This window comes from Vulpes lagopus, chromosome 21 (assembly GCF_018345385.1).
Source record: "Vulpes lagopus strain Blue_001 chromosome 21, ASM1834538v1, whole genome shotgun sequence".
Lineage (NCBI taxonomy): Eukaryota > Metazoa > Chordata > Mammalia > Carnivora > Canidae > Vulpes > Vulpes lagopus.
In genome coordinates this window covers 31,810,782-31,834,668 of record NC_054844.1, presented here as the reverse complement: position 1 = coordinate 31,834,668, position 23,887 = coordinate 31,810,782, and the positions used below count along the sequence as shown (strand labels likewise).

General features: G+C 36.9%; 1 protein-coding gene across 1 annotated transcript in view; it reads left to right on the top strand.

Moving 5' to 3' along the window:
- The window catches only part of SLC2A13 (solute carrier family 2 member 13), a 395,490-nt gene that overhangs the window by 366,582 nt on the left and 5,021 nt on the right, over positions 1–23,887 (top strand). Inside the window, exon 11 of the mRNA XM_041735867.1 lies at positions 3,477–3,543. Coding sequence (XP_041591801.1) covers positions 3,477–3,504 — 28 coding nt within the window. The 3' untranslated portion in view covers positions 3,505–3,543. The remainder of the gene's footprint in view (positions 1–3,476; positions 3,544–23,887) is intronic.

The window sequence follows — 23,887 nt, the reverse complement described above, 5'->3', positions numbered from 1 at the left end:
CTAAATATTGCAGTACATATTTGAATCAGTAGTCAAAGTCCTCATTTAACTATCCAATCCTGTGGAGTAAACATTGTAGGCTTTTATGAGTCCTGAACTTAAGTTCAGAACATTTTGATGATTTGCCCAATATAACACACTAGCAAGTGGTACAAAACTTCTGTGTGGACTGCACCAGTAGTCTCCTCGTCTCTCTCTCATTATTTGGAATGTCTTCTGGTCTGACCTAGGCAGAAAGATTACAAAACAGACATTGTGGAATTCCTGTGTTGTAACTTAAAAGGTATGCAGAGGAAGAATGTGATACCTGATTTTAACCTGGTCTACAGACACAAATTCTGGAAACCTTTGATATGGGGATTTTTCTCCAAATACGAAGCACTATATAGTACATTGCTTAAGGAATCAGAATGAACACAAATTGCCACCTTTGAATCCCAGCTTTTCTACTTACTGCCTGGTAATCTAAATTACTGACTTAGCCTCGCTTCCTGTATAAAGTAGAGTTGTTACTATCTACCTCATATGTGTTTAGGGGGTTATATCAGTTAATCACGTAAAGCACTTAGAGCAATAGCACATAAGTGCTGGATAACTGTTGGCTATTCTTAGCATCATCATCCACATGCCATCCCTGAGGCTGCTAAGGTCACACTGTTGAAAGCACAAGCAATGTGCTCGTAAATTCCTTTCCTGGGAACAACTACTAGGAGGAGCACATGGGCTTGACATATGTCATATAGGATGTATGACTGCAGCAAGCGAAGCTCCTGCTGACCAAAATAGTTTGAGCTGATAGGGCTCACTAGCCTGATGAACTTCTTCCTGTCTCTACCTCCTCCTTCTGAGCATCCTCCTGAATGGCACAGTTGATGAAAAGCACAACCTTCTCCTAGTCTCCAGATTAATGGGACTTAATACGCAATTTCTATGTATGGGATCTCTGAATCAAGAAACAAAAATAATTTTAGAATCTCTCTCAGTAACCTATCATTTAAATTCCTTTCAGCATTTAAAAAATAATTTTTGAAATCCCTCCAAATGCTTTAAGAAGAGAAGAGGAGGGTAGCGCCTGGATGGCTCAGTCAATTGAGCACCAGACTCTTGGTTTTGGTTCAGGTCATGATCTCATGGTCATAAGATGGAGCCCACGTGAGGCTCCTCACCCAGTCGGGAGTCTGCCTGAAAAGATTCTTTGCCTCTGCCCTTGCCCCTACTCATGCACTTACACGTGATCTTGCTCTTCCTCAAAAATAAATAAATATTTTTTAAAAAATTCTTTCCAAATGAAAAAGACATTAACCTTTCACTAACTGGCTATACTGAAATTAAGCTATTATAAACACTATGAATTCAATATGAAACATTGATGCTATTTTTTTCCTTTAATATTTCATACGTTTTCCCACTACACTTACAAAAACTAGTTTCTTATGATCAGCATGCAGAGTACGTTAATATTTTACATGCAAGAAAATATTCTAGCAAATGGGTACTAAACCCAAAACATATTTGCTACAACAGTGGTTCTCAAAGTGTGGTCCTCAAACTAGAAGCACTGGCATCATCTGTGAGGTGCTACACATGCACATCTGTGGGCCACACCTGGATATAGTCCAGGAAACTACATTTTTTCATTGAAATATAACACTCTAAGGTATACAATGCACTGGTTTGATGCATATATGGCAAAATGTTTACCACCATAGTGTTTGTTAGCTAATACACATAATAATCACATAATTATCACATATCACATAATATGTGATATCACATATCACATAATAATCACATAATCACATAATAATCACATAATAATCACATAATAATCACATAATTATCATTTCTTTTTTGTGGTAAACATTCTGGTCTCTTAGCAATTCTGAAGTTCATTAATACAATGTTATCTGTAATCACTATATAGTGCATTAGCTCTCCAGGAATTGCCTATTCTAAGTCTGTACCCCTAAACAACATCCCCCCAACCCTCCCCAGCCCCCTGCCTCTGGTAACCACCATTCTACTCTCTGTTTTCATAAGTTTTTTGAAATTCATAAGTTTTTATGTTTCAGCTTTTTTAAGTCAGGGAACTGTATCATAACAAACTCTCCAGATAATTCTTAAGCACACAATAGTGCGAGAACCACTGCATTCGATTTTTGAAATCAGCACGTTAAAAAGGAATCAGCTGCATTTTCTTACAAAAGGAGAGCTCATCTAGTGAATAATAAACTGAGTGGATTTATATGCAAGTTACTTAGGAATTCATGAAGCCAAGTCATTTCCACCTCGGGGCCTTTGCATGTGGTGTTACATCTGTCTGGCATGCATGTTGCCCTCTTATTTGTGCCTCATTCCTTCTTGTCATTCAGGTTTCAGCTCAAAATCATCTCTGAGAGCCTGTCTCGACTATATAATCACTCGCTTCCTCCCCAATACATCATGTAACCCTGTTTTTCTTCCTAGTATTTATCACTATTTGAAAATCATTTTTCTTATTTCTTGTCTGTTTCTCCCATAAGAATATACACTGAATGAGAGCAGGGAATTTGCATTATTTGCTACTGACTCTCTCGTACCTCATACAGTGCCTAGCATATAACATGTGCTCGGTTAATAGTTAAAGAATAGATGGATGCATGCATCTCAGGTGCTTCTGTGGTCTACAAAGGAGCAGTGGGGAGTTTTAACTGAGCTGGAAAAAAAAAAAAAGATTAAAATGATACCTTAGTGGGACTTCTGGGTGGCTTAGTGGTTGAGCGGCTGCCTTCAGCTCAGGGCATGATCCTGTGATGGAGTCCCACATCCGGCTCCCCTCAGGGAGCCTGCTCCTCGCTCTGCCTGTGTCTCTACCTCTCTGTGTCTCTCATAAATAAAAAAAATAAAAAAATAAAATAAAATAAAATAAAATAAAATAAAATAAAATGAAATAATAAAATAAAATAAAATCATAAAACCATGGTACCAGGCTAATATCAAAGAGCAGGTTTGATAAATCAATCTCTCTATAGCAGAGCTGTTTCAGTCAAACAGCAAATTCCATATGGTACATGAAGGCATGTGTATTCACATAAACACATTTGGATGATAAATCTGGTTTCCTAACTCCTATTAAAGGAGGAGAAAATATAATAAAAATCATTAAATATTAGGATAGCACATTGGGGTGGAATTTGCATGCTTATTCTATTTCTACATTATCTTTATAGAGTAAAAATACACTTATATGCTATCCACTTTATATACACTCTTTTATCCTATCTTCACAAAACCCTGTATGAAAAATAGCATTATTGTATGGATAAGGAAATAACTGAGTCACAGGAAGTAAAGTAACTTAAGTAGGACAGGTCAGTATGTATCAAAATCCTTTTTAACAAGAAGAACTTCTTTATTTTACAATGAACTTTATCATGGAAAATTTTATAACTGCATCCACCTGAAAATATTTGTACTTTTTTTTTTTTTCCCTGCAGGGTCACTGGTTATGGACTTACAAACTAAAACATAACTACTGGATAAAACTGACAGTAACATTTAGAGGTAAATGTGAAAGGGTTGGAATTTAAAGTCTAAAATAATCAGTAATTTCCAAAACATGCCAAAATTTACACTTACAAATCAACCCACAGGATCCTATTAAGCTTCCCTGCTCTGAAGTCTGCTCTCTCTGAAATTAATAGAACTATCAAACTTTCTTTTGATCAATGTTAGCATGGTATATCATATCTCTCTCCACCCTTTCATCTGCATGTGTCTTTGTATTTAACCTGAGTTTCTTAAAGACAACATAGAGTTGGGCCTTATTTTTTATCTACTGACAATATGGTTCTTATTGGTATATTTAGACCACTAACATTTAAGGTGATGAAATTCTACCATATTTGTTACTGTTTTCTATTCATTGCCTTTGTTCTCTATCCCTATTTCTGTTTTCTACTTTTTCTGTTTTTGTGGTTATCATTGAGCCTATTATTTGATTCCATTCCTCTCTTAGTGTATCAATTATAGTTTTTTCATTTTTTTTAATGGTTGTCCTAGAGTTTGCGATGTGCGTATACAACTAATTCAAGTCCATTTTCAAATAATACTATTTCACGGGTAGTATGAGTATAGAAAAGTCAAATATTCCTAATTCTTTCATCCTGTCCTTTGTGTCACAGGTGTCATTCATTTCACTTGTATATAAGCTATACATTGGATACATTGTTGCTTTTGCTCTTAATTTAAACAAACTGGTATCTGTTCAGTCAAAAATAGGAAAAACTGGGGCACCTGGGTGGCTCAGTTGGTTAAGCATCTGCCTTTGGCTCAGGTCATGATCTCAGAGTCCTGGGATTGAGCCTCACACATTGGGCTCCCTGCTCAGCATGGAGTCTGCTGCTCCCTCTTGCTCTGCCCCTCTCCCCACTCATGCTCTAATTTTTTAAAAACCATTTAAAGAATACAAGAAAAATAAAAGCTCCTCTAACCTCATTCTTTCTCTAATGCTCTTTTCTTTATACAGATCCAAGTTTCTGATCTATATCACTTTATTTCTGAAGAACTTTTCTTGTTTTAACATTGCTTGTAAGGCAGGTCTAATTGACAACAAATTCCCTTGATTTTTGTCTGAGAAAAGTCTGCCAGTTTAGAAGGATAATTTTGAAGGATCCTGAATTCAAGGGTGAAATATTTCAGATATTTCACTCTACTCTTCTTGCTTACTTTGGTTTCTGAGATATAATATTCATTTTTGCTCTGTAAGATGTTTTTTTTCCTCCAGCCTACTTCAAGACTTCATCTTTTGTTTTCCACAACTTGAATATGAAACGCCTGGGTGTAGTTGGATTTTTGGGGGTTTGTGGGGGTTTTTTAGCATTTACCTGACCTTCCTAGATTCTTGGTTTCTTATCCGACTTTAATATGGGGAAATTCTCAGTCCTTATGACTTACAATATTTCTTCTACCCCTTCTCTTATCATTCTAGTATCCTTCTAAATGTATAACTTTTGAACTCATCCCACAGTTCTTGGATAGTCTGTTCAATTTTTTAAAAATCTTTTTTCTCTTTGCTTTTTAATTTTTATAAATTCTCTTTTTTTAAGATTTTTATTTATTTATTCATGAGAGACACAGAGAGTCAGAGACATAGGCAAAGGGAGAAGTGGGTTCCTTGTGGGGAGCCTAACGTGGGACTCAATCCCAGGCTTCTGGAATCACACCCTGAGCCAAAGGCAGACGCCCAACTGTTGAGCCACCCAGGCACCCCAGTTTTAAAAGTTTCTACTAACATATCATCAGGTTCAGAGATTATTTCCTGAGCTGGACTCTGTCCAATCTACTAATGAACCAATAAAAGGCATGTTTTGTTACTATTACAATGTTTAGAGATACAATGTATCTCTAGCATGCTTTTTTCTTAGAATTTCCATCTTTCTGCTTACATGACCTATCTGTTCTTTCATGTTGTCTACTTTTTCCATTAGAATCTTAAATATATTATTCAGAGTCTGATCATTTCAACATCCTAACTATATCTGAATCTGGTTCTGATGTTTGTTGTCTCTTCAAAGTATGCTTTTTAGTATGCTTTTAGTATGCTTCGATAATTTTTTTGTAGAAACCTGGAGATAATGTAGTAGGTAAAAGGTAAATAGGCCAGTAAATAGGCCTTTAGTAATATAGCGGTAAATTGTGGAAGAGGAATTATCCCATAATCCTATCAGGTTTCAGTCATAATGAGCCTATGTCCCTGGGATATAAATAAACTTCACACAAAACTTTGTCTTTTCTTCCCCTTAGGTGGGACAGGATGGCCAGAAGGAGCTAGAGTTAGGTACTTCCATTCCCCCAGGTCAATTAGACTCTGATAAAACCTAATCAGGTTAAGCTCTGGTAACGTACTTTCTCTTGAGAACAGGCCTTGTTAAGAATAGCTAGCTCTGGCCTATTTACAGTTGCTTCCTTTTTCCCCCTCCTAGACGCCTCAGAGGATCTTTCTCCAATCTTCATTCTTAGAACCTGGTAGAGCTCCTAGAAATAAAACTCAAAGTGTAAGGAAGCCTCACTATGACTATACCCTTCTGGAATGTTTGGCTCTCAGACTTGTCTACACTGAGCCTTGATCAATCCATCAGTTAGTTTAGGTTTCCTACCCTGGCACTGGTTCCCACTGAGGTTTCTGCCCTTGACTTTCTGCTTAGGTAAGTTGTGATTCTCTGTGTCTTCCTCTTTGTCTCCAATAATAGGGGCAGTGATTTGCCCTGTGACCTCACTTTTCGTGGAAAAGTTGTTTATTTTCAGTTTGTTCACCTTTTTACTTGTTGTTAGGATGAAGTATAACCTTTCAAGCTCTTACATACCAGACTGGAAACCTAGTAAGCTTACTCAACTTTGTAAAATACAATTTTAAAAACTCCAGGTGAGGTAGACAAATACCTTTCTATGTGCTTTAAGAAGCCTTTTTCCTACCAGAAGGAGTTACTGGGCAAGTAACCAGAAGACACTGAAGTCTTATCAGAGGCATGTACCACAGGCATGGAAGTCCCAGATCTCCAGGGCAGCTGTACTTTTAGAAATCAAAGATAAACAAATTACCTTTATTTCTAACGTTTAATCAGAAGTCTCAGGGAATCTGCAGGTGACAACAGGAAAGCCCTCAAGTTGCTAGATAGTAGAGTTTCTTTATCAACACACTTAATAAACATAACATGCATAACTGGCAGTTACATTAACTATAGAGAGAAACCTGATAAACTGGCCTTTTTAAAAAAAGCCATCCAGATTTCTGGGGAAGACAACAGAGTCAGAGGATTCTAAGCTCACCTCACCCCATGTATACAACCGGATAACACACTCACATCCGTGTACATAATCCAGAAAACAACCTGAGCACTGACAGAACAAACTCTCCACAGCTAAATGTAGAGAAGAGGCCACATCAGAGAGTGTAGGAAGGGCAGAGACAGAGTCCAGAGCTAACGGGAACGACCAGACTGTCCATGGAGGGAGGGACACCACAGATACAGAGAGGGGAATGAAACAGATTCACACAGGGATCCCACAGGGGAAAGAAGAATCCCCATAACATCCGGCTTTGAAAACCAGAGGGGCTGAACAGTATGAGTTTTTACAACCAGCAGCACTTAAAACCTGGAACTTTAAAAATCAGTGAGCTCAGCTCAGGGAGAGCTGGGAGGGTTAAGAAGAAACTGAATCCTTGCCCTTAGAGAGACAGCCCAACAAACAGCCCCACAGAGATACAGCATAAAGGCAGCAGCTTGAAAATCCCCTGAAGTATACAGGAGGGAGATTGTTTACTGATCTCAGAGCACGTGCATTAGGGGCAGGGATCCTTGGGAGACTTCAAGAAACACAAAAGAGCCCCTTCCCTCCCCAGCCTCCCAACCAAAGCTACCAACACTAACTGCCTAAAAATGAGCCCCATCCCTGCATTCTTCTGCCCACATGTCCCCTTCCGACAGGCCTCTGATTCAGCTCTCCTTCCACAGCAGACCAGCATCAACTTTGCTGACAGCTTGTCCCCATCCCCTCTAATACACATTGACCTGATCCACCTAAAGCAGTGCCACAAGCCTGGCAGTGTGAGAGCAGCCCTCACAGGGGCCAGCACCACTCCAAAGTGACTCCTGCCCCAGGGAGAGGGAAAGATAACCACACACAGCAGTCAGACTGTGACTCCAGCAAAGGACTGGGGGTAGACAGTGGGCCTGACTACAGGCTCAACCCACCAACGAAAGCCTCTCTGGGAACAACACAGAAAGAGCCCTACGGTTCAGTACTACTCCATCTGTGGCAAACACTTAGTCTGACACAACTCAAGCTCAAAGTGGCCCAGACTGGCCCACTAACAGCACAGTAACCAAACATTGTCCACAATAAGCAAAGAGCCACTGCAGATGACTAAAGGCAGCATCAGCTCAGCCACAAAAACAGGGCACACACAACACATACGGGAGAGACATCCCCGAAGTGCCAGGTTCTAGCGAACAGGAGACACTGCACAGCTGGACAGTACAAGATCTCTTTATAAGGCCACTACTTTCAAGAGCAAGAGACAGAGCTGCCTTTATAAAACACAGAAACAGACAAAGATACTCAGATGAAATGAGGAGACATATCCCAAATGAAAGAACAGGACAAAACCACAGCAAGAAACCTAGGCAAAACGTTAAGTAAATAATGGGTCTAAAAGAGAATTTAAAATCATGATCATAAAGAGACTCACTGGACTTGAGTGGAAGACCTCAGTGAGACTCTTGACAACAAGACAGAGAACAAAAAAGAAACAATAAGAGATGAAGAAATCAATAACTGAAATTAAAAATATACTAAAGAAACTAAAGGTCTCTTTACAATTATACAATAAATAGACTGAAGAGATAAACAGATCAGTGACCTGGATGGCAGACTATTGGAAAGCAATCAAGCTGAACAAGTAAGAGGGAAAAAACTGATACAAAATGAAAATAGGGAACTCAGAGACATGATCAAGTATAATAACATTTTCATTAAAAGGACTTCAGAAGAAGAAGAGAGAGAAAACAGAGCAGAAAATTTATGTGAAGAAATAATAGCTAAAAGCTTCCCAAACCTGGAGAAAGAAACAAATCCTGATCCAGGAGGCACAGAGATTCCCCAACAAAATTAACCCAAAGCAGTCCACCATGCATGGCACATGGTTATTAAAATGGCAAAAAGTAGTGATAAAGAGAGAGTTTTAAAAGCAATAAGAGAAAATAGTTGCTTGCAAGGAAAACCCCATAAGGTTATCACCTAATGTTTCAGCAGAAACTTCACAGGCCTGAAGACAGTAGCATGGTATATTCAAAGTAAAAAAAAAACAAAAAAACAAAACAAACAAACAAACAAAAAAAAAACCTCTAATCATAAGGTGACAGAATGGATAAAAAAAATTTTCAAAGACTCGAAGCATGCTGCCTTCAAAAGACTCATTTCAGCCCTAGAGACACATGCAGATTGAAAGTGAAGGGATGGAGAAGCATTTAACATGCAAAGAGATGTGAAACAAAGCCCAACTAGTAACACTTATATCAGATAAAACAGACTTTAAACCAAAGGCTGGGGATCCCTGGGTGGCGCAGCGGTTTGGCGCCTGCCTTTGGCCCAGGGCGCGATCCTGGAGACCCGAGATTGAATCCCACGTCAGGCTCCCGGTGCATGGAGCCTGCTTCTCCCTCTGCCTGTGTCTCTGCCTCTCTCCCTCTCTCTCTGTATGACTATCATAAATAAAGAAAAATTAAAAAAAAAAAAAAAAAAAACAAAGGCTGCAACAAGAAGACACAAGGAAGGACCGGGGACAATCCAACATGAAGATATAACAATTGAAATATTTATGCACCAAACATGGGAGCACCCAAATAAATAAAGCAGTTAATAACAAACATAAAGGAAGTAACTGATAGTAGTACAATAATAGGAGGGGACTTTATTTTTTTATTATTATTATTATTTTTTTTTTGGTAGGGAGGGGACTTTAACACTCCACTTACATCACTGGAAAGATCATCCAAATGGAAATAGAAGGAAACAGTGGCTTTGAATGACACAGTGGAGCAGATGTATATATTCAGAACATTCCATCCTAAAACAGCAGAATACATATTCTTTTTGAGTGCACATGGAACATTTCTGCATTAAGAGATCCAATATTAGGCCACAAATCAAGTCTCAACAAATTCAAAGATACTGAAATCATTCCATGCATCTTATCTAACCACAACACTATGAAAATAAAAATCAACCTTGAGAAAAAAATCTAGAAAGAATACAAATACAAGGAGGTTAAATAACATGTCAACTAAACTATGAATGTGTCAACCAAAAATTCAGAGGAAATAAAAAAATACAGGAGGACAAGTGAAATTGAAAAAACACTCCAAAATCTTTGGGATGCAGCAAAAGCTGTTCTATGAAGGTAATTTATAGTGACACAGGCCTACTTCAACATGAAAAAAAATCTCAAATAAAGAACCTAACCATATACCTAGAGGAGCTAGAAAAAGAAGAACAAAACCCAAAACCAGCAGAAGGAAGGAAATGAAGATTAGAGCAGAAATAAACAAAATACTTAAAAACAATAAAAGAGGAGCTGCTTATTTGAAAAGATCAACACTGATAAACCACCAGACTCATCAAAAAAAGGAAAGAAAAGCTGAAAAGAAAAAAATTCCAAAATGAAAGGGAAAAATAACGACACCACAGAAATACAAAGGATTGTAAGAGAATATTATGAAAACATATGTCAACAAATTGAATAGCCTAGAAGAAATAGATAAATTTCTAGAAACATATAACCTTCAAAACCTGAATCAGGAACAAATAGAAAATTTGAATGGCCCAATTACCAGAAATGAAATTAAATCAATAATCAAAAAATTCCCAACAAACAAAAGTCCAAGACCAGATGGTTTCACAGGTCAATTCTACCAAACATTTAAAGAAAAGTTAATACCTGTTCTTCTCAAACTATTCCAAAAAACAGAAGAGGAAGGAAAGCTTCCACATTCATTCTGTGAGGCCAGCATTACCAGATAAGGACACTACCAAAAAAATAAGTAAATAAAAAGAACTACAGGCCAAGATTTCTGATGAACATAGCTGCAAAAACAACAAAATATTAGCTAACTGAATCCAACCATATATTTTTAAAAACTCACCACAATCAAGTGGGATTTATTCCTGGGATGCAAGAGTAGTTCAATATTTGTAAATCAACCACATGATAGATCACATCAGCAAGTGAAAGGATAAAAACCGTATGATCGGGACACCTGGGTGGCTCAGCGGTTGAGCATCTGCCTTCAGCTCAGGGCATGATCCCAGAGTCCTGGGATCGAGTCCCACATTGGGCTCCCTGAAAGGAGCCTGCTTCTCTCTCTGTCTATGTCTCTGCCTCTCTCTCTCTCTCTCTCTCTGTCTCTCATGAATAAATAAATAAAATCTTTAAAAAAAAAAAAAGTATGATCATTTCAACAGATGCAGAAAAAGAATCTGATTAAGTACAACATCCATTCAGGATAAAAACCCTCCAACAGGGATGCCTGGGTGGCTCAGCAGTTGAGTGCCTTCAGCCCAGGGCATGATTCTGGAGTCTCGGGATCAAGTCCTACATCAGGCTCCCAGCATGGAGCCTACTTATCCCTCTGCCTATGTCTCTGCCTCATTCTCTCTCTTGTGTCTCTCATGAATGAATAAATGAATAAATAAATAAACAAACAAATAAATAACCTTAAAAAAAACCTCCAAAAAAGTAGGTTTAGAGGGAACTATACCTCAACATAAGTAAGGCCATATATGAAAAACCCTCAACATCATCCTCAGTGGTGAAAAACAGCTTTTTCCTAAGGTCAGGAATAAGACAAGGATGTCCACTCTCACTACTTTTATACTTTCATACTGGAAGTCCTAGATGCAGCAATCAGTAAAGGAAAAGGAAGAAAAGGCATCCAAACTGGCAAGGAAGAAATAAACCTTTCACTGTTTGCAGTCAACATGATATTATATATACCTAAAAATTGCCCCCAAAACTATTAGAAGGGATAAATGAATTCAGTAAGACCACAGGATACAAAATCAATATACAGGTATCTGTTGCATTTCTATACACTAATAATAATGCAACAGAAAAAGAAATGAAAAAATAACCCCACCTAGAGTTGCACAAAAGATAAAATACCTAGGAATAAACTTAACCGAAGAGTTTCATGAAAGACCTGTACTCTGAAAACTAAAACCCTGATGAAAGAAATTGAAGACAATACAAACATAAGGGAAGATATTCCATACTCATGGATTAGAAGAACAAATATTGTTAAAATGCCCCTATTACCCAAAGCAATCTACAGATGTAATGAAATGCCTATCAAAATACCAACCACGTATTTCAAAGAACTAGAACAATCTTAAAATTTGTATGGAACCACAGAAACCCCAAATAGCCAAAAACAATCTTGAAAAACAAAACAAAACTGGAGGTATCACAATTCCAGATTTGAAGTTATACTACAAAGCTGTAATCATTAAGAGTATGGTACTGACACAAAAACAGACACATAGATCAATGAAACAAGATAAAGAGCCTAGAAATAAACCCACACTGATAAGGACAATCTTCGACAAAGGAAGGAAGACTATGCAATAGGAAAAAGATTTTCTTCAAAAAATGGTGTTAGTTTGGGGAGCCTGGGTGGCTCAGTAGCGGTTGAGTGATTGCCTTTGACTCAGGTCATGATCCCTGCGTCCTAGAATCCAGTTCCACATCATGCTCCCCACAGGGAGCCTGCTTCTCCCTCTGCCTATATCTGCCTCTCTGTGTCTATCATGAATAAATAAAATCTTTTTTAAAAATGGTGTTAAGTTGGACAGATAAGTGTAAAAAGAATGAAACTGGACCACTTTCTTATACCATATACAAAAATAAATTCAAAATGGATTAAAGGGGATCTCTGGGTGGCTCAGAGGTTTAGCACTTGCCTTCGGCCAAGGGCGTGATCCTGGAGTCCCAGGATCGAGTCCCTCATCGGACTTCCTGCATGGAGCTTGCTTCTCCCTCTGCCTGTGTCTCTGCTTCTGTGTGTGTGTGTGTGTGTGTGTGTGTGTGTGTGTGTGTCTGTCTCATGAATAAATAAATAAAATATTTTTTAAAATGGATTAAATACCTGAATGTGAGACCTGAAACTATAAAAATCCTGGGAGAACAGGCAATAATCTCTTTGACATTAGCCAAAGCAACATTTTCAAGATAGGTCTCCTGAGGCAAGGGAAACAAAAGCAAAATAAACCATTGGGACTACATAAAAATAAAAAGGTTCTGAACAACAAAGGAATCAATCAACAAAAATAACAGACAACCTGAATGGAGGTATTTGCAATGACATATCCAATAAAGGGTTAATATCCAAAATATATAAAGAACTTCTACAATGCAGTACCAGAAAAGTCAAATAATCCAATTAAAAATCAGCAGAAGACATAAAAGACATTTCTCCAGAGGAGGCATACAGATGGCCAATAGACACATGAAATAGTCATCATCAGGGAAATGCAAACTCAAAATCACAGTAAGATATCACCTCACACCTGTCAAAATGGCTAAAATAAAAAAAACACAAGAAACAAGTGTTGGCAAGGATATGGAGAAAAAGAACTGTCCTGTGGGTAGGAATGCAAACTGGTATGGCCACTATGAAAAACAATATGAAGTTCCTCAAAAAAACTAAAAATAGAATTATCATATGATACAGTTATTGCACCACTAGGTACTTACCCATAAAATACAAAACACTAATTCAAAAAGATATATACACCCCCTCAATTTGTTGCAGCATTATTTACAATATCCAAATTACGGAAGTAGACCAAGTGTCCCAAGTATCCATAAATGAATGAAGAAGTGGTATATACATACAATGGAATATTATTCACCCATAAAACAGAATGAAATATTGCCACTTGCAGCAACATGGATGGACTTAAAGGGTATAATGCTAAGTGCATTAAGTCAGAGAAAGTCAGGAAATCATATGATTTCCCTCATTTGTGAAATTTAAGAAACAAAAGAAACAACAGCAAGATAAACCAAAAAACAGACCCTTAACTATAGAGAACAAACCAATGGTTACCAGAAGGGAGGTTGGGGATGAGGGAAGGTGAAATAGGCAAAGCAAATTAAGTGTATATTTATTTTGATGAGCACTGAGTAATGTATAGAATTGTTGAATTACCTTTTTTGTATTCCTGAAACTAGTATAACTCTGTATGTTAATTATGCTGGAATGAAAAGTTTTTCGAGGTAAAATTTTAAAAAGCAATATGCCACATCTCAGAAATAGTTTAAGGTAACAACATTGCTATCATCAACAAGCAATTATAGAATATGCACTGTATGCAAATAAGCTATTAATTTAATTAACAAATTATAACCTTTTTTAAAAAAAAGCCATCAAACTAACTCAAAGCATAAAACATTAGTGGCATCTGGGTGGTTCATTTGGTTGTCTGACTCTTGATTTTGGCTCAGGTCATGATCTTAGGGGTTATGGGATCGAGCCCCACATCAGGCTCCACTCAGTGCAGAGTCTGCTTGTCCCTCTCTCTGCTCACCTCCCTCTGCTCTCTCTCAATTAACTAAATCTTTTAAAAAAAGAAAGCAATAATCTACTGTCTACTACCTCTGTATCCAGCCATACCACAAGCCCTGTTAAATTAATCATGTAATAAAACTCTTCTAGTCTCAGTAATACTGATTCTGCTCAGCAAAAAGCATTCTTACCATATTCCCTGGTAAGATGATGACGAGGCTATTTGAATTCTACTGTTCTGCTTGGATGTCCTCAGGATTATGGTAGGGCCTGTGTAATTTTAAGAAGGAAAGGATTTAACCTATGAGAAGTCCAAAGTCCATTTAGAATACAGAATAAGAGAGATTTAAATTTAATAACAATTCTAAAGGCATAAGAAAATTTTTTCCAGTGATAAATAAAAAAAAAAATCTTAAAAAAAAAAACCCTGAAATCCTTTGTATAAAGATTCATTAAAGAATTTAAAAGGACACTTTTGTTCATGAAATGACTATTCAAATTCAAGATACACTAGATTCAAAAATAGTTTATTCAGACAATACATATTGGACTTCATGTGGCTTTCATTTCACTATAAAAAATATAGCTGAATTTTAAACATTATCTCTTAGTTTTGGGGAAGCAAGAAAAAAGTTGAGAAAATATAATCTTCTAAAAAAATCAAGCAAATTACATTTTCAGAGAAGATATAGTCGTTTGAACTCCAAATATCACATTCTTTCTTCCTCACTATATTATTTAACTATAGGAAAGCAAAGGCCTCGCTGATTCCCTCTGAGGTTCGTATTTCTGACCACAAATTATCCTTGTAAGTGATTCCAAGATATAAACTGAAGAAAACCTTAATATCACTTTTACTTAGGAAAGTAACCCCCCAAAATCAAAACATATAAGCAAAGACATTAAAATAATTACAGCAGACTATTTCAATGAAAATGGATACCTATTTCCTATTAATTTGATACAAACTTTTTGGAAAGCAATATAATCCATGTACATTGTAAATCCTAACTCCATCTTTGCCAGAAGAAATTTGCCATAGGAATTCACTACAGAAGTAAAACTGGTTTGCTAAAAAAAATTTCCAAAAGTATATATACCACACAAATGGTATTAAGAGCTTGGTAATTAAAACATTCTTTCACTTATTAACTATGCTAGATCAGCTAAATATCACTATGTAAAAAAAAAAAAAAAACAACCCAAAACACAGGGGCTTCAAATCCACAAGTATTTATTTAGCTCACAATTTGGTGGGTTGACAATTCAGACTGTGCCCAGACGGGTGGTTCCAGGGGTACTGCGGAGCTCACTAAGGCATGAGGTCAGCTACTAGGTGGGTGGGGTGATAGCTGTCCAAGATGGCCTCAGCTGAGATGGCTCATCTCTCTTCTATGTAGTTTCTCATCTTTCAGCTGACTTGTCCAGAATTTTTCATCACAGCTGAACATCTTTTTAAGAAAGAAAAAATAAGTACGCAAGCCCTCTTGAAGTCTAGGCTCAGAACTGACACAAAGTCACATCTGCTAGATTTTACAGGCAAAATCAACTCATGTTACCTACCCAAATTTCAGGTGTAGAGAAATAGGTTCCACCTCTTAACTGAGAACATGCAACATCATAACATACCAGTTGTGAAGATAAGGAGGGATGGAGAATCATGACCATTTTGGCAATCTTCAGTATTATACTGGGTTTCTACCCCGCTTTATATCCATTCTGTTCAAAATGAAGACTCTCAGTGACTTGTAATATTTGTAAGTATATCTTCCAAGAAGCCTTACCTGAGCATCCTAGCCAAAAGTGGCATATTTTAATTCTATTTCTATAAATAATTCGATCATAATATTCTGTATTTTCTTTATGAGACCTCCTACTAGACCATGAGTTTTATATGACTAGGGATCAATTTATCTTGTTTCTTCTAACATATGGTCATTGCTTTTACAGTCTACACATGCCTACACTGAATAGGCATGAATGAATAAAGGAATTAACACTTTATTAAATTACTCATTGAGAAAGAGGCTATCTCAATTAATCTGTATCTCCCATAATCTCTAAATTATTGCACATATATATTTAAAGCCTCTAAAAATCACTGTTAACTACATTTTAATAGGAAGAGCAAAAGGAGGACTTACAGGTTTAGAATTCTGAAAAATGTGTATACTTTCTTTACCGTGCAGGATTCTTTAATGTGTTCAGGCTGCATGTTCAAAAATATGGGTAGCCATCCTGGTGACATTTGAAACTTACCTAGCTGTCTGGAAATGTTGTGTGGAACAGGCTGTAAATACTGACCTCACCACATTACAAAAGAGGGGGAAAAAAAGATAATATGACCTTATAGCTATAAATACAACATGTTATAGTGTTTCTGCAATAGCACCCTACCTCAGCCCCACAGTTACTTGTAAACAGTTCTGCAACTCTGGGTCTCAGTTCAACATCATTATTTCATTAACCATTTTATTTACAATAGTCATCTTTTTATTTCATGTTATAAAAACATAAAGATTAATACCCCTAAAGAACAATTAATAATAGATTCGTTACAGTTGAATAGAATCTGTTAGCTTTAAATAAACAAGTCTAGGGGATTCCTGGGTGGTTTAGCGCCTGCCTTCGGCCCAGAGAGTGATCCTGGTGTCCCGGGATCAAGTCTCGCATCGGACTCCCTGCATAGAGCCTGCTTCTCCCTCTGCCTGTGTCTCTGCCTCTCTTTCTCTCTGCGTCTCTCATGAATAAATAAAATCTTTAAAAAATAAAAAAATAAACTAGTCTAGTTTCTTTCTGCTACTTGTGGGTTCCAATATCACAGAATTTAAAGGAACTCAATATTCTCTCTCTTAGGCTACTTCACTTCAATTAATAATGCTCACTTCAATCAATAATATTATGGAGTGATTAGCCAAAGATGACATATGCTGTGTAGAATATATATTGGTTATTGTTCTTAATGTAGAATATATATTGGTTATTGTTGTTAATGGTAATAAGCTAAGAAGGAAGTAAGCTTGGTGTGATAGCAAAGAAGGAATTGTTGGTTACCTAAGGCCTTGAATGTTAGATGGCTTGGGAAACTCTACAGAGCCTAATTCCTGTTCGAGCCAGATGAAATGGTAAATAAAAACAAGTCTAGGCCATCTTAAAAACATCCCCATTTCTGTCATTCCAATGATTGCAGAGTGACCAAATCTACCCAAAAAGAGAGTGTAATTCCTCCAACAAAAATTTAACACCTATTGTGAATTACATTGTTCTAGGCATTGTATACAACACATCAAAAACTATTCTACATATTGCAGTGGGATTCAAAAAAGATTTCTAGATTAATATATAAACTGAAATAGGTTACCTTCATGAGTATTGAACAAAGAAGTGACTACTTGGAGCCATTATGAAGTAATTTAGAAAATGCCGCTTAGCAATTTTTGAGGGAGGGGGGTCACATCATATAAAATCAGATGAAGTTATTTCCAGGGAAAAACACGTGGAGGGGCACCCAGGTGGCTCAGTGGTTAAGCGTCTGCCTTTGGCTCAGGCCATGATTCCAGGGTCCTGTGATTGAGCCCCATACGGGGGCAGGGGGAAAAGTCTTGTTCAGTGGGGAGCCTGCTTCTCCCTCTTCCTGCTGCCCCCTTGCCTATGCTTTCTCTGTCAAGTAAATAAATAAAATCTTAAAAAAAAAAACCCAAAACAGATGTGGAAAATCATGATCCTTGGATCTGATCTTATGTAAAATGTAGTGTCCCATTTTCAACTATTAAAGACAGATTAGGATTAAATAATAACTAATAACAAACATAATAAAAGTTTCAGCATACAGTGGATCCTTGAACACAGGGTTTGAACTGCAGGGGTCCAGTATACTTGGATTTTTTTTTTATAGTATTAATGTATTTGACTCTTCCTTATGATTTTATAAACATTTTTTTCTCTAGCTTACTTAATACAGTATATAATACATATACAAAAAAATGTATTAATTGACTACTCATGTTATTGGTAAGGCCTCCAGGCAACAGTAGTCTATTATTAAGTTTTTAGGGAGCCAAAAGTTATATATGGAGCTTTTTGACTACAAGAGGGGTGGCGCCACTAACACCTGTGTTGTTCAAGGGCCAACTATAATTAACTATAAGTTATGCTAGGAAAATGCTATCTTTGCTCTTCATCATACTTTGATTTTTCATTTGCTAAATGCTCTTTTGGCTTACCTTGTTAATCACTCTCAATTTTTATACTTTACCTTTTCTCTACCTCATAAATAACATTTTAGTAAAAATCCTTAAAACAACAAACCAGAGACACATATGGTTTACCTACAACATGTTCAATGACACCAAAAGTATTATTGAGAACCAAGTAATTTGAGAACCCAATGACCAATAACAATCAAAAGAGTTAACTATTATGCTAATATGCCACAGAGAAGCAGACTTTGTAATGTGAGCAAGTGATTTTTCACTTTAATGGGTGGGGGGGAGTACTGGCGTATGAGCAAGGCTTAATTATCTAATTCTAAAACTGAAACATAACATCAGAAAAAACTGCCATTTGTCTTATCCATTCATTCTTAATGGTCTTATTTTTTTCAAGCATGGAAATAGTTCAATGGCTGCAGGGAGTATTAGGTTTTACGTACTTCCCACAAAAAAAAAAAAAACAGTTATTTTCCAAATTACTGAAATAGGTCTTGGTTCTGATTTTGTGTGTGTGCATAATTACATTTTTAATGGTAGATTCTTTCCATAGACCTCCAAACATAAGCACTAGGATAGAATATAGCAACATACAAATCAGAGGCAAGTAAGACATCAGTTCTAGAGAAGACAGAGCAAATAATTGCAAACCAAATAAAGAGTGTGGGCAAAGTTGATGGTCATCAGCTGGAAACCCATGTTAACATCAAAATGAGGTAAAGCATAGTCATTGGTTTATGTATACAATGGAATATTACTCAGCAATTAGAAACGACAAATACCCACCATTTGCTTCAACGTGGATGGAACTGGAGGGTATTATGCTGAGTGAAATAAGTCAATCGGAGAAGGACAAACAGTGTATGTTCTCATTCATTTGGGGAATATAAATAATAGTAAAAGGGAATATAAAGGAAGGGAAAAGAAATGTTGGGAAATATCAGGAAGGGAGACAGAACATAAAGACTCCTAACTCTGGGAAACGAACTAGGGGTGGTGGAAGGGGAGGAGGGCGGGTGTTGGAGGGGAATGGGTGACGGGCACTGAGGCGGACACTTGAAGGATGAGCACTGGGTGTTTTTCTGTATGTTGGTAAATTGGACACCAATAAAAATTAATTTTTTTAAAAAAAGGGCAAAAAAAAAAATAAAATAAAAGCACTGGCTTTAGAGTTAGATCTTTGATTTTAATCTTGTCTCTACTACTGACTGGATGACCGACCTGGGAAAGTCACTTCACCAATTTAAAGTCCAATTTCCTTATCCATAAAATGGGGTTAATCTTCATAATGTTGTGAGGAATAAAAGAGGTTGTGTATGTAAATTACTGCAGTATCTTTCACATAAGTAATCAACAAATAATTACTAATTTTTTTGTATGTACTAGGCACTATTTCCAGAGGATATACAGTAGCTCTTGAGCTATAAAATTTACATATGGGTCAATACATTTTAGTAGTTATTATCAGGTAAAAAGTTAGTTAAGGAGTCAAAAATCAACATGAAGTGAAAGAGATATAAAAGTTAAAAATTAAGAGCCAAAGTCAGAAAGTAACCAAGGTAAATAAAGCAACAAGAACAAAGGTTTGAAGGAGAAATATGAAATGATATAGCCATAATGCTAGAATGAAGCTGCTTTTAAAAAGCTAGCTGCATGTAGTCTGGTTGTGCTTCAATCCATTTTATAGCACCAACTGGATTTATTGAGTGCTCATATAAAAACCCACTATTTTAGGCCATATACTTTTTTTTTAAGTATTTTACTTATTTACTTGAGAGAGAAACAGATAGCAAGAGAGAGCAAGAGCAAGGAGGAAGAAGCAGGCTGCCCGCTGAGCAGGAACCCTGACATGGGGCACTATTCCAGGACACTGGGATCATGACCTGCGCCAAAGGCAAATGTTTAACCAACTGAGCTACCCAGGGACCCCTACGCCATTATATATTTTTTTTAAATATTGCAAAACAGTGTTCCCGCTCTCATCAGTAAATGTAATAGTGAGGAGAATAAGACTTAGAAACATGAACTGTCAGTTATCTACTGCTGTGTAACAAATCACTTCAAACGTTTTAGTAGCTTAAACAACATGTCTTGATCACAAATATCCAATATGAGCATGGCTAGCAGGGACATCTTTATTTCTGTACACTCTTGGCTGATTAAAATCAGGGAGGGATAGTTCATTTGGTCACACATCTGGTGTCCAGACTGAAAAGACACAAAAGGTGGGGCTCCTCTGGCATCTTACTCTACCTCTAATATGGTCTTTCCACATGGTCTCTCCAGCATGGAGGTTTAACAGTTACCAGACTTTTCAAATGGCAGCTTAGGACAGCAAAGGTTTATGTCCTGAAAGAGGAAAAAAGAGTACCAACTGGAAACTATATCATTCTGTGTGTGTGTGTGTGTGTGTGTGTGTGTGTGTGTATGATAGTCTTGGAAGCCATGCAGTTTCTACCTCATTCTGTTTGTTGGAAGTAAGTCATCAAGGCTCACCCAAATCAAGAGAACGGCATTTACATCCCATTGTTTGTGAAAGGGGACTCAAAGTGTGAACATATCATTTGGCCTTGAATTACTTATATTCCTTCTGTATGTAAAATATACTCTCTACTTCCCAAGACAACCTCATCTCTGCAAAAGTCTAATTATACCAGGCATAGGTTCAAAGTCCAGAATCCCACCCAAGTGTGTATGAGCCTCTCCAGATGCTATTGACCAAGCAGAGCACCTCAGGTATAACTATTCTCAATCTGAAGACCCTGGTAAACTGCAGAAATAAGTTATATGTCCTCTGTATACCAGAATACAATAGCATAATTATTATAGACTTTTCTATTGAAAAGGGGTGAAATAGAGGCAAACAAGAATTACCAGTCAATAATAATTTTGAAATCCAGTCAGGTACATACGGATGGCCCCTTACTGCAGGCCTGTTGCCAATGAATGCAGCACAGCATGTCTATAAATTTTAACTTTGCTCTCTGAGCTCATGGTTCAACCCCTTTCATCATCCTTTCCTGTAAAGAACTGCTTATGTTTGCAGCTAGTTTCATCAACCTGCTTCCTGCCACGTAGTACTTTGGAAGTCCAAAGGCCTCCTTTTATGTTGTACTGTCTTTGTCCCTTTTAGTTCAAGCAGGCAGTGTTTCTGCAAATATACTTCTCTTAAAACACTGTAGGTCTCTTAGGGGGACCTGGGTAGCAGAGTCAGTTAAGCATCCAACTCTTGGGGTTGGCACAGCTTATGATCTCAGGATTCTGAGATCGAGCCCTGCATCAGGCTCAGTGCTCAGCAGGAAGTCTGATTCTCTCTCTCTCTGCCCCCCTCTCCCCCACATATGTGTGGTGCACACTCTCTAAAACAAATCTTTAAAAACACAACAAAATTTTGTAGGTCTCTTATAAATAGTACCGGGGTTCACTTCATTAGACAAAAGCTGTATCCAAAAAATTCATCAAGATAAGTAGTTCTCAGGGTGTCAGGGTGGCACAGTCAGTTCAGCATCTGACTCTTCATTTTAGCCCAGGTCATGATCTCAGGATCATGAGATCGATCCCTGCAGCAGGCTCTGTGCTGGGCGTGCAGCCTGCTTAAGATTTTCTCTCTCCCTTTGCCCCTCCCCACTGAGCACTCTCTAAATAAATCTTAAAAAAAATACATATATATATCTTTGACTTCCCATCCTTGATAATCTTTAAAACCCTGTTGTTGAATAGAAATAAGATCCTGCCAGCTTTAGCCTGCCACTCCATTTCAAAGCCATGTTCTAAGTTTTTGTTGTGGCTGCACCTCACTCCCAGGTACTGTGTTCCAATTATCTACTATTGGTTAACAAATCCCAAAACTCAGTGGCTTAAAACATTTATTTTGCTCATGAAGCTGTGGTCTAGACAAAAGTTTGGTAAAAAAAAATTAAAACCTAAATAAATGGATACAACCATATAAATTGCAAAATACAAGATTATTAAGATGTCAATTTTCCCAAAATTAGTATGTGGATTCAACACAATCCTTATGAAAATATAACTAGTTTTTTTTTTTTGTAGAAATTGACAAGCTGAGACCAAATCTTCTATGGAAATGCACATAAAGCCAAAATGATAAACTTAAAAAACAGGTAGCAACACTGATTTCAAAACCTACTATAAAGCTACACTAATCGAGACAATGTGTTCTTCACATAAGAGATATATCTATGATAGATATTAGAACCCAGATCATAATAAATGGGTAAAATAATAAAACAAGAGAACATAATAAAGAGTTCAAACCCACATATCATGAAGTGATTTTTGACAAAGGCATAAAGTTAGCAAGAATTGTCTTTTCAACAAATGCTGCCGGAGCAATTAGATACCTATGTTAAAAAAACAAACAACTTTTGACCTTATGTGGTGTAAAATACATAAAAGCCAGAAATAAATCATAGACCTAAATGTAAGAACTAAAAGTACAAAACTTCTAGAAGGAAACACAGAAGAGAACGGTGACCACATCATTGATTTTTCTGAAAAGATAAATTAGGTTTTATCAATTAGAACTTTTGCTCTTCAAAGACACCATTAAAAAACTGGCAAGATATTATGGTCTGGGAGAAAGTCAAGTTATGCTGTAACTAATGAAAAAGGCAAATTTGTCCCCATATTATATATTAAGGAACAATTTGAGCATGATATAGATTTCACAGATTGATGTGCAATTGCATTCACAAGAAACCCTAGGTGGATGCTGAGCCACATAGGTACATACAGAATGAATACATACATATTGAAAAAGCTACCAGTTACCTTGATTCACTGTATTCTTTTATGTTTTTGCTTTTCTTTCACATTTGTGGAAATTATAACAAATATATGTATATATGTGTGTATATTCAACATCCCAAACAAGTCTGAGTGTCCTGATTCAAAAATGCCAAGAACTGCATATAAAAGGAAAGCTTTAAGTATTAAAGAAGCTTGAAATAATAAGGCATTTTAAAAGAAATGGTATCTCCTCAGCAACAGGCACAAAGGAATATATACTGCAGCCCATCAGAGATAACACTGAAAAAATAAATTTCTATTGCTTGAGCTACTTCAAGTGCTACAATGTCATTAAGAAGGCAGCCTAAAGAAATAGAAACAATGGAAAAATTACTGAAAATAGGGGTTGAAGACCAAACTGAAAAAATCAGGAACTTTTTTCCACAAAGTACTATCTATATACAAAAGTCTTAAATGTAAATTACCGAATCCTACAGAAATGATTTCTTAATGCTAGTATTGGCTAGCTCAGTGATATAAACAGTGCTGGAGCTACTGGGAAGGAAACAGAAATCTAGAATGATGGCTTTTTTCTGTGAGGATTTAGTTTTAATTACACTGTATTTTGTCTTTCATTAATGCTGCTAAAAAGTCATCTAACAGTGTAGCTGTTGTTGTAGGAAGATATTTTTTCCTCCAGCTGCTTTCAAGATTTGTCTTTGAGGCTGTGCCACTTTATTATACTGGGTCTAGACATGAATTTCGGGTTTTTTTTTTCTACTTGGAAATTGGTGGAATTCTTGAATTTGTGAATTAGTTGACTTA